This window comes from Chelonia mydas, chromosome 1, assembly GCF_015237465.2.
Source record: "Chelonia mydas isolate rCheMyd1 chromosome 1, rCheMyd1.pri.v2, whole genome shotgun sequence".
Taxonomy (NCBI): domain Eukaryota; kingdom Metazoa; phylum Chordata; order Testudines; family Cheloniidae; genus Chelonia; species Chelonia mydas.
In genome coordinates, this window is record NC_057849.1 from 278442998 (window position 1) to 278455158 (window position 12161).

The 12161-nt window shown below is 45.5% G+C and overlaps 1 protein-coding gene across 5 annotated transcripts in view; it reads left to right on the forward strand.

Annotated features, from left to right (window-relative positions):
- The first annotated feature begins 1654 nt into the window (after positions 1–1654).
- Positions 1655–12161, forward strand: part of E2F7 (E2F transcription factor 7) — a 31252-nt gene continuing 20745 nt past the window's right edge. For 2 of the 5 annotated variants that reach the window (XM_027819648.3, XM_043547440.1), the window contains exons 1-4: positions 1684–1881; positions 2570–2662; positions 7007–7285; positions 10704–10872. In XM_027819648.3, coding sequence (XP_027675449.1) covers positions 2570–2662; positions 7007–7285; positions 10704–10872 — 541 coding nt within the window. In that variant the 5' untranslated portion in view covers positions 1684–1881. Of the gene's footprint in view, positions 2051–2569; positions 2663–7006; positions 7286–10703; positions 10873–12161 lie in introns of all 5 variants that reach the window. The other 3 variants (XM_027819647.3, XM_043547443.1, XM_027819646.3) reach the window with 2 other exon arrangements.

A 12161-nucleotide genomic window follows, 5' to 3' on the forward strand; every position in this document is an offset into this window, starting at 1 on the left:
ATGGTTCTATGACTACGTCAACCAGCTAATATTGATCCTGTTCATAAACACAGTTATCAAACACACAGTGACCTGGCCTGTTTTTAGAGACTGGAGGCCACTACACAATCTGGATCCTGACCCTCATCCACTCCAAGTTTGGGAGCGTTTGAATACAGGCAGCTTTAGGTCCATTCCCACCACCACCCCCAGTCTCCGCCCCAAGACTGCGCTCTCTTAGAATCATAGGGTTAGAAGGTACCAAAAGGGTTTAGTCTAACCCCCTGCCAAGATGCAGGATTTTTTTTTTTTTTTGTGACTAAACCGATGGCTACAGATGGCTATCCAGCCTCCTTTTGAAAACCTCCAGTGAAGGACCTTCTATGACTTCCCCAGCCAGTTTGTTCCCTTGTCCTAATGTTCTTACAGTTAAGAAGTTTTTCCTCAGATTTAATCTAAATCTGCTATGCTGTAGTTTGAACCCACTGCCTCTTGTCCTGTTCTCTGTTGGAGAACAAAACAACTTTTCTCCATCTTTTTTAATGGCAGCCTTTCAAGTATCTTATCCTGTCCCTGCCCTTAAACTCCTCTTTTCCAAACTAAACATATCTAGTTCCTTCAGCCTTCACTTTTATGGCTTGCATTCCATCCCTTTGATCATCTTTGCTATTCACTTCTAGATCCTTTCTAGTTTCTCTACATCCTTTCTATACATTGGTAACTAAAACTGGACACTGTACTCCAGACAAGGCCTAACCAGCGCTGAGTAGAGCGGTACTGTGTCACATCCCCTGACTTGCATACGATGCCCCTGAAAACGGAACCTAAAACTACATTTGCTTTTTTTGCAACAGTATTGCATTGCTGAGTCATGTTGAGGCTGTGATCCACCTCAACTCCCAGATGCTCCTCAGCACTGCTGCTACCAAACCAGTTATCCCCCATTTTGTATTTGTGCATTTGGTTTTTCTTCCCGATGTGTAGCACCTTACATTTGTCTTTGTTGAATTTCATTTTGTTGTCTATAGCCCAGTTCTCCAATTTATCAAGCTCCCTCTGACTTTTAGCTCTGTCTTCCAAAGTGTTTGTAACCCTCCCCCTAGCTTGGTCTCATCTGCAAGCTTGATCCTACACAGTTGTACAGTAAACTTTTGATAAGATCAGCTCCTAACAGTGAAGCGTCCGGTGTTGTTTCGGAAAGTGGGAGGATTTGAACTGCCTCCCAGCTCAGAAATACAGCGGTGCCCCCTCCCCGGGTCAGAAGGATGGCAGCAGGGAGCGCGTCCCTAGTGACTTGAATTCCCGTGGCCGGGGAAGCGGCTGAACAATCCTCCGCAGCGGGGCAGGGGGAAAGCGAAGTGGCTCCGCGCCCTCCCACCCCCGTGATCTCCCCGGCGGCTCCATCGGTTCCCCGCCCAGGCTCCCAGCAGCAGCACTCGAGCGGCCCATTCATGCCTAACAAAGGGGCCCCCGGCCCTCTGCGCCGCCCCGCAGCATCCCAGGTACCAAGGTGGGCGGGGGAGGCGGGGGAGGGAGCGAAAAGCGGCCGCCGCCGGAGGGAGAAGGCGCCGACTCTAGCGCCAACTTCTCCGACCGCCGGGCGGCGCCGCTGATTGGCGGGACCCGCCGCGGGAGCTCCCCCGCCGGCCGCGCCTGATTGGCCGGATTGTAAAAGTGAGTCTCAGGGCGCCAGAATAGAAGCTTTAGCGCCGAGTGGCATCTCCGGGCAGCAGCAGCGGCGGCGGCGCCGGCACGTTGGCGGGGCGGCAGCGGCTGGGCACAGGGCGCTCTCCTCTCCCGTCGCTGCCCCCATGCACCCCCCGCCTCCCGGCTGCTCCGGAGTGCGTGGCGCTGCTGCGGGGGAGGCCGTGAGCGAGGGCCGGGAAGGGCTGTATCCCAGAGGTAAGGGCTGACGAGCCGCGGGGGAGGGGGGCCGCCCCCCCCCCCGCCAGTAGAGCCCCAGCCACTTCTTTAGGCTTGCCGCGCACTCCCCCTGTCGCTCCAGCCTGCCGGGCTTGGGGAATATGCGGGGGGAGGCTGCTCTGAATTGAGCCTCCAACTGCATCAGCAGGTACGAGCCTCCCCGCCTTTCGTTCCTGAGGACTTGGGGGTTCAGTGCCAGGGGCAGCCCGGCAGCCCCCGCCCGCTGCCCAGGGGGAGCGGGCTCTGCCGAGCTCTCCCCGCCGGGGGCTGGCCGGCCGCTCTTCTGTCCCATTCATTCAAAGCTGCGATTCCTCCCGGTTCTTTGCGCCAAAACTAACTGCCCCGCAGGAGACCCTCGGCGCTGCTGACTCGGTCGCCGCCGGCTCCCACCGAGCTGGGGTAGCTCACTCCGCCGCCTTCCCTCCTCACGCACTGCAGCCGTGTCCCACGGGGTTGATTTTCCAGCATTTCTCAGGGAAAGGCTGATTCCTGGGGCTAACGCTGAGAGTTGGTGACGGTCACAGGAGGGCAGCTGCAGGCTGCCAAGGTCACCTTTTGGGGATGGGAGGGAAACTATAGATTAGCCTCTGGAAATCGGTGTGTGTGTGTGTGTGTTTTTTAAATGAAGTAATATCAAACTTAACCTGTGCAATTTTATAACTTACAGATGGAGGTAAGTTGCTTAACACTAAAAGACTTGATCAGCCCAAGACACACAAGAATCGATCTGGCAGATGAAGATGGGAAAAATGCACAAAAGGTGAGTAAATGGACACAGATAACACTTAACAGTGTTTCTGAGTAAGATTTATGGCCAATACTGCAACACCAACACCTGACGACTTCGAATTTTGTTGCAAAATGTGTTGTACCTTGAACTACCTTTGCTTTTTTTTTTTTTCCCAGGTGAATGGACTTTGGTAGGTTCTGAAAACGGTTTTAGCATGTTACAAAAGTGTACTAGTACTTCTGTACTAGAGATGAATATAACCTGCTAGTCTGTGGCTATTTAAGAATACAAACTATTATTTACAGGACTGTTTGTCTAATTCCCACTGATCTTTGAGATAAGGCCCAAGGTAGTAAGTTTGCCCTCTTAAACACCAAGACTAAAATATAACATTGTAATAATCTTTCCTCTCTCTGCCATTTTAGTTTCCTTCCTTCCTTCCCAGCTCAGTTGCTCCTGCCAGCATGTCAAGTTGATAATTTTGGGGTGGGAAATAGGAGACATCTTGGCTTTTAAATTGAATGAAAGGCCCATTTCCCCTGCACCCCCTTCTCCTTTCAAGGAAGCAGTCAAGAATTTAGTCAGGATTAATTAAAGAGGACATTAACAATACCTTTGCCATCTGGGGAAAGGTTTACAGAAAATCCTATGTATAAAGCCATATTGGGTAACTGTATGGAGCACACTGAGACCCAGTTACATATGGTTGTGAAAGGATGCAGAAAGCATAGGCTTAGATGAGGCAGGGTTAGACCCAGCCAAAATAGTTTTGAAACAGGTCTAAGGTGAGTAATGAGGCAGATGCATCTGAAGATGTGCTTCCCAGGAGCACATCATTTAAATATCCCCTCCCCAGGGCATTTCTGTAAGCTTCCTGCTGGCTTACGATAGAGCATAGAATACACATATGTGCACTAGACGCTGGTTGTGTGTATTAAGGTTAAAATCTTATGGGTCTGCATGTTTAAAAAAGCTTTCAGGATTGGCAATATTGTTGTTTGCAAATCAAGACTAACCGGACAGCTGCATCACTGCTCTGGCTAGCCTTTTAATGGATTGATGCAGTGTCTTAGCTAACAATGTGAGCACTTCAACTTGGCCCTCTACTTCTGATGGAACATTATATTATATGCACATAATCAAAATTGTTTCTCCCTGTTCTACATTCACCTTGTACTTTCAACCTCCTTGGAGCAAGAGGCACCCCAGAATCTCTTCTTTTTACACATACTGTGAATCCATGTGGGTAATGGCAAATTTGGGATCTAAAGACCTCCCAAGGAGTATATGGGACTGGGAGAAAGGAAGGGTTGTGTTTTGTTTTGTTGTTTGTTTTTTTTAAGATAAACTGGGACAGGTGAGTCATGAGGAGGATTAAGATGTCAAGGCTAGGTAGTAGGTACATGTTCGGCATCCATTTACAGCTTCAGCCATTACTTACTGCTGCTCAGTGTAACGTTTGTACACCTGGGTGAATTAATGGGAGCTCAGAGGGATAACTTTCAAGTAACTTGATTGCTAGTTATAGGTATCTGCTTTTGTTATAACTACATTAGCACCAAGCATAATAAAAAACAGCTTTATATAAAGGTGGGGTTTTTTTCTATTTTAGATTAAGTGTTGAATCCTTACCACATTTGAAATTGCAAGAATATATTAAGTGGATTAACTATACTGAACATGTATACCAAGAAGCACCATGACCCCTACCTTGAACCCTTTTTGTCAGTGTATTAAGTCACAACACTTATCTGAAATAAAAATATCTTCCTTTACGTTCTTGTGGATAATCCAGTTGGGCATTATAATATTTTATGTAATCATTCTGAACGTCCAGAGCACAGTGCCTTTTCCTACCCTTTGGAAGTCTGTCCTCATCCCCAGATAGCAAACTATGGAAGGCTTTCTATTAGGAGCAGTAATATCTGGTTAAATTTTTGAACTTTAAAATCCAGTTTCTGCATTCCAATTAAATTGGATAAACTAGTGCACTAGTTTAAACAAAATTCTATGATGTCTCCTTATCAATTAGCTATAATTCTCGAGCCACTGAGAATTGAACGGAGCAATAGTTTTAGCTGAAATTCATATAAAAACTTATGCCTTTTAGATAGCTTTTCCATCTTGTACATTTTTCTGTGAACTTTTGCCTTGCAGCACCAGCAATGAAAATGAGACCACTTTTATAACGATATCTATCCCAAAAGTTCTATTATGTATATTTGGTTATGTTTTTAAAATTCATTTTGCAGAGATTTTAAATCATCACTAGTCTGAGGTGGAGGAATTTATGTTCGGTTCAGGACAAACACCAAGAACACTGCTTGACTGAGGGACCAGTAACTGTCTCAGTTCTAGTCCTTATAGTTTAAGAACACTTTCCAGTGATACTAAAGGCTTGGCTTCTAAGAACAGCAAGTTGTAAAATCTGATATTTTCTGGTTATCATTTTACTTTCTTCATCTCTTACCTCTCACTTCATCTGAGATATCTGCAACCAGTATTTCAAACTGCTAGATTGAGAAACTGAGTCATACCATTTGAAAGCCAGAAACTGCCATTTTTAATCCATGTAAAGCATCAGAGAGAAGTTATTAAATGGTAATCAGAATGATTTAATGTCTGATGTCCTGTGATCTCTCAGGGCTAAAAAATTTTTGGTAGGACTTTATTACCAATGGCTTTCTCTAGGTACTGGTCAGTCCAGAATCAGTGATCAGAACAATAACAAAGAAAAATCCAATGGTAGCTGGCAGATTCAGTAAACAGATTAGATCCATCGACTTTAGGTTAACTGTGCGCGATGTGTTGCCCACTGGTAATACTCCGTTGCAGCAAACAAAGCCCAAGTAAGATTGTAATTTTTCTCATTCTCTACATCCTGTTAGTGTAGGGCAGGGATGGGCAAACTTTTTGGCCCAAGGGCCATATCGGGATGCAAAACTGTATGGAGGGCCAGGTAGGGAAGGTGTGCTTCCCCAAACAGCCTGGCCCCCACCCCCTATCCGCACCCTCCCACTTCCTGCCCCCGACTGCCCCCTTCAGAACTCCCCACCCATCCAACCCCCCTGCTCGTTGTCCCCTGACCGCCCCCTCCCAGGACCCCCTACCCCTGACCGCCCCCTCCTGGGACCTTACCCCCTATCCAACCCTCCCTGTTCCCCATCCCCTGCCCTCCCCCCCACCGAACCTCTGCCCTATCCAACCACCCCCTGCTCCCTGTCCCCTGGCTGCCCCCGGAATCCCCTGCCCCATATCCAACACCCTGGCCCCCTTACCATGCGGCTAAGAGCAGCATGTCTGGAGCCGCACCACCCGGGCTGGAGCCAGACGCGCTGCCGTGCATGAGCGCGCAGCCCCGCCACCCAGAGTGCTGCCCACGCGGCGGCATGGCTGTGGGGGAAGAGGGAACAGCAGGGGAGGGGCCGGGGGCTAGCCTCCCTGGCAACAAGCTCAGGGGCCAGGCAGGACGGTCCTGCGGGCCGTAGTTTGCCCACCTCTGGTGTAGGGTGAGAAACCTGTTCAACTGAGGGAGTACCTGTTGCTCAAAAGCAGCTTTTCCTGCTAATTAAGGAATGACATTGATGCCTACTTGAGTCAATCCATCTAAGTAAGTTGGACTGTAACACAACTTTTGTGGTAGGGGGAAGGGACAAAAGAGTAGTCACAGCGTCATTCCTGTATAAGAACCTAAGTGAAAAATGAGTATCAGATCATGTAGCTGGGGGCAAGGAGGTAATTCTTGTTCTTACCTTACTTTGAGAACAAGTCATATGTAGATTTCCCCTTCCCAGCAGCTTGCTTGACTATCGTTAATACTGCTTTAGTTATATATTTTCATTGTTTTGAGCAGCAGATACTTTAGCAGTCAATTTGCTTCAATTAGGGAAGTGTTCCATCTGGGCTGAGTAGATTTCAGTGAAATCCCCAAAAAGGGCTTTCCTTTATGGAGATTCCAAAATAGAATGCTATGTTTTTTCTAAGTGCAAAGTAACTAGTGAACTATTTAAGCTTCAGTCCAAATTCAGCAGGAAGACTCCAGGGGATAAACTGGGTTCATAATTTGGACCAGTTGGTTTACAGTTATGGCACAGTTGGCTTATATGAAAAGGCAGAACATAGAAGTCTGACAGACAACAGGTTTGACTGACTGATTTCATCTTAAGCAATTCATGCTGGTATCTTATCTGCATTGTACACCATACACTGATGTATGGTATACACTTTGCTGCATCTGATGCTAATAAGAGCTGTGCTAAATATAATCTTGGACTGTCAGAGTATGATGGGACTCATTACCTTCATATGAACAATGGCATTGACTGGTGGACTGTTGCTTCTCTTCAACCCTAAACAATCCTCTCTTTTTCATAGGAAAACATATTTGATCAATCCAGAATGACTCCAAAGACTCCCATGAAAAATGAACCAATTGATTTATCAAAGCAAAAAGGCTGCACCCCAGAAAGAAATCCAATTACACCTGTTAAGCTTGTCGACAGACCTCTGGCAGATCCATGGACCCCCACAGCTAACCTGAAGATGCTTATTAGTGCTGCTAGCCCTGACATGAGGGACAGGGAAAAGAAGAAAGAGCTCTTCAGACCAATTGAGAACAGTGAGCAGAATGATGCTTTTCCTGATTCTGTACAGGTAAGAGACTTAATCTAGTAAGCTTGGACATAACTGACACACACTGCCTTCTACCTGCTTCAGGCTGACTAGTTAATTGATATATTACTTGGTTTAAAAAAATACTATTACTTCCTCAGTCTTCCTGCCACTCACCTTTACTAGGAGTGGAGAGCAGCGCTATTTGAAAGCATCCTCAAAGATGACCATTTATGTAGCAATGCCAACGTGCAAGCCATTTCAGACAAAGATCACCATCTTAAAAGCTTACTGTCTAAGTATTTCTTCAGATACTCGGAGACTGGACATGGTTACTTCCCCTCCCTTGCCAATTGATGTCCTTTTCAAACTAAGGCCTAGCCACAAGGAGAGGAAAACTGCCAAGTCAGTTAAACAGATTCAGCATAACAGCGCAGTTGGCTACTGTACAGCTGTTTTAAAGACAGACTAACCAAGTCTTGGGCATTTTTAAAAATAGGACTGTAGAAGCTGTATACCTTAGCCACACTGGATTGGCAAGCCACATTTATACCTCATTCAGCAAAACACACCTCCACATCTAACAGTCAGGATGAGAGTAGTCAAAAATTACACCTGAATGGTTTCCTGATTAAGCAGGATTTTACATTCAACGTGGTGTTGGGTTTTTGTTAGGGGATTCTGCTCTCCATCGTTCCTTTTAAAAAAAAAAAAGGACCCACACGCTCCAAGCAGCTTGGAGCGGGAGGAGAGCAATTTCAGCTTTCATCCAACAGCAGCCTCCCCTCTTTTTGTTTCTTGCTCCATTAGCTCCCCATCCCAAGTTATTGCTCATAAGATGCCCCTTTTGCCAGTGGTTCCAACAACAGCAACATGAAACTAACTAGAGTTTAGTCACTAGGCCCTCGTTCTAAGAAAATGCTATTTTATAGGCATAAAGGCTCACAGTTCTTTAGGAGCGAGTACGGCACTGAACCAGTTTATAGCATTTCCTTGTTTGAATAATGTTGGGGGAAAGACAGAGCTGGGGCAAGCAGACTAACAAAGTTATTGAAAGATCACACACAACTTAGCTTTCAACAAGCAGTGTGTACAAAAATATGCTACATTAAATTTTAGTTGTTTCCTTCTCCAAAAGGATAACTGAAATAATTGCTGGGTTTGGTGAAGCAGTATGGCCTAGTGGATAGAGCACTGGACTAGGACTGAGGAGTCTTAGGTTCTATTCCCAGCTCTACCATTGCTTGCTGGGTGACCTGGGCAAATCACTTCATCTCTGTGCCTCAGTCTGCCCATCTGTAAAATGGGGCTGATAATATTGACCTTTATAAATAAGGCCCTACCAATTTCACGGCCATGAAAAACATGTCACGGACCATGAAATAAGCCTTTTCCCCATAAAATCTGATTTCCCCTGCTGCCGATAGCCTGGGGCTCCTAGCTGCTAGTCCAGCCATGCTGGGGAGAGACAGGAGTTGTCCTTCCCGTGCACGGCTGCTCTTGGTGGGGAGATCAGACCTACCTCCAGAGGCAGCACAGAAGTGAGGGTGGTACCCCCTAACTTCTGTGCTGCAGCAGTCCAGGAGCTGGGCTGCGGGCTTCTCCCCCACCACAGCTTCTGTCGCGGCTCTGGGCCCTGAGCTTGTGGCTTCCGGGCCCAGCAGCTCCTGGCAGGCTCGGGGCTTCCGCTCCCAGAGGCTACAGCCAGGGCAGTCCAGGCTGGGGGGCCTCCCCTGCTCCAGCCAGGGCTTGGGGCAGCCCAAGCTCGGGGCTTCCGCTCCCCCCCCCTCGTGACTCCTGACGCTGCTTGGGGCGCCAAGCTTGGGGCTTCCTCCCCTGGCAGCTCCTGAGGCTGGGGGCTTCCACTCCTGCCAGCTGCAGCTGAGGCAATCTGGGTTCAGGGCCTTCTCCCTGCTCCAGCCAGGGCTTGGGGAAACCCAGGCTGGGGGATTCCACCTTCCTGCCCCCTGCGCCGAGGCAGCCCAGACTCTGGGCTTCTGCTCCCTGTCGCTCCAGCTGGAGGTTGGGGCACCTCCCGCTGCTTGGTATCGGGACTTCTGCACACACATACACCCCCGGTGGCTCCTGCTGTGGCTCCAGGCTTCCTCCCCCAGCAGCGCCAGCCAGGACTGGAGGCTTTCGCTCCTGCCAACTGCAGCTGGGGCAGCCTGGGTTTGGAGGGCACACACTGTGAAATTGACCAATTTTAAAACCCTCTGGCTGTGAAATTGACCAGAATGGACAGTGAATTTGGTAGGGCCTTATTTATAAAGCACTTTGAGAGCTACTGCTGAAAAGCCATGTAAGTATTATTATTAAGCATTTTTAAAAGTAGTTATTGACTAAACAGTACAGTAAAGTTTGTTTAAAATGGAGTTTAACTCAGCTATTGTGCACGTGACTGCTCCAAGTATTCTGAACTTCTTCAGTATGTTACTTGGAACAAATTAATAGACCATATTTCAGTTTTTGTTAAATTTACCCTCATGAACAAAATCTTGTCTGTGGAAAAATAGATTACAAAAACATTAGGTGAAAACTGCAGTTTTCAAACCATTTGAAAACCAAGGGCATTTATTCCCAAGCATAATCTGTTGCATGGGGGTTCATTACTTATGCTGCAGCAAGAGGTAGTTGAGATACTGAAAGTCTTAAGAGTTTAAAAAAAAAGCTCACAGGCAATTGACATACACAACTTCACTCCAACAAGAGAATCAATACTTCAGAATTACTAGTCCAAATAAAAATTACAGTCAGTTCATTGTTTAGGGGCTATTGTAACAAACATACCTTCTTATATATACCTGAGGTCTCCAGCTTTTAGGAATACTACAAGAGCCTACTAATTCTTTTCCACAGGATTTTATTCAGTTAACAACCTGCCAAAACATGTTTTTAAAAAAAAGCCAAAGATGCTGAGACAGCTGAATTTTATCCCCCAGAACTAGGGTCACATGCCTCTGAGCTCTTAAAGCAATATACCCACAAATAGAGGGATGGTGGAATTTCTATGCAGAGGTTTTTCAGGAGCCCTCTGGTGGCTGGTAGACATCTATGGTCAGTGACACTCCAAGGTGTTTGCAGAAATCCTCCTTTTTATGGTCTCAAAAGGAAATGTTACTTCCAAATAAGATCTTATCTGTTGGTGGTGGGAACATAGTTACACCTTTTGAGTCCTCCAACACCTGGCCACCATGGGATGTCCTTGTAAATGCTTTCATAATGATCTCCACAGTATCTGGATTTTGGATAAAACAAGTTCATGAGTCAAGACATGTGACCCAGATGCTTAGAGAGAAGATCACATTCTAAGCCTGTGTAAAGGCACTTGGGCATGTGTATTTTATCCTTTGTAACAGTAGTCTGAGCTTGAATGTTAGCATCTGAAATGTTCCCTGTTTTGCTATTGTCATGCCTGTTGAAGCTCTACAATAAAGGAATAACATTTATTTTTCAACAGTATGATATGGTAGATGATGGCGCAGTGGATGAATTTGAAAAGCAGAGACCCAGCAGAAAACAGAAGAGCTTAGGACTCTTATGCCAAAAGTTTCTAGCTCGCTACCCAAGTTACCCTTTGTCAGCAGAAAAATCTACCATTTCTTTGGATGAAGTGGCTTCTAGTCTCGGTATGTATGCCTGAAATAAATGCTGGAAGAACTGGACAACTTCAGTCTTTTAAAATATGTCTATCACATAAAGGCACTTAAAGTAGATCCCATTTAAAAGAACTGACCTGTTTGTAGAATACATTTAAGGTCTGGGTTTTTTTGTTTGTTTGTTTTTTGGAGGTGCTGGATGCACCCTTCTAGTTAAATTAAGCAAGAGCTGCAGGTGCTCAATACTTAAAAAAATCTCTACCACTACATTATTACATAACCCTATCATTTAAAAAAAAAGTTGCAAATCACTCTGAATGCTCTCATGGTGAACTAATCTTGCTGCTAAAAATGTATGCCTAAATTTTTATTTTCTTGCTAATTGAAGTCTGAGCAGTAAGCAGCAGGGTTTATAAAGAACAAATCATGCAAAAGAACTGTGGCGAATTTTTGGATAGAACTACAAATTGGTGGCTGAGGGAAATCAGTAGGTTGTATATCTTGATTTCAATAAATCATCCGATACAGTATCTTCCAGAATCTAAATAGTCAAATTGTCTTGGACGTGAACAATGTCTTGCACATTGAAAACTGGCAGAAGGACTGCAAAAAGGGGAATGATAAATGGCAATGTGTTGAACTGGGTGGAGGCATCTGGGTGGTGTGGTTCAGGGACCAATGTTATCTTTGGTCAACTTTAACATCCTCTTTAATTATCCGCAAGTAGTAAACTGCGTGTTAACTAAACTTGCAAGTCAGACTTAATCGGGAGCTATTGTGAACCTCATCCACGACAAAGAAATAATACAGAGGGACCCAGAGAGACTATAAATAATAGAGATAGCAAAATAAGTCTCAGCCTGAATAAATGCAAAGTATTGCATCTGAGAAAAATAATTCAGATCACAGATTTATTTCATAGGAAAGAGACAGCAAATTAGATAAGAACTTTCAGAAAATTCGATGCAGTTTTTATATTTTGGGAAGGAGGACGGAGAGGGAACAGAGATGGGATTTACTCCCTATGGGCTCTAGTGAGACAGCTCCTAAAGTACCGTGTTCATTTTTGGGCACCTCACAAAGACTTAGCGAAACAGAAGAGAATGCAGAAAAGAATAAATAAAATAGATAAGGACTGATTTCAATGGTAATCATTTTTTAAGAATTTTTTTTATAGGAATTGTTGTTTTAAGTATTAGAGTTATCCCCATTTAGTATGAAATCTCAGTGCTCTGCCCTCATGAAGCTGAACACATGTAGTCCTCCACTGCTAACTGGACATGAAATTACTTGGATTTTTTTTCCTTTTGAGGAATATT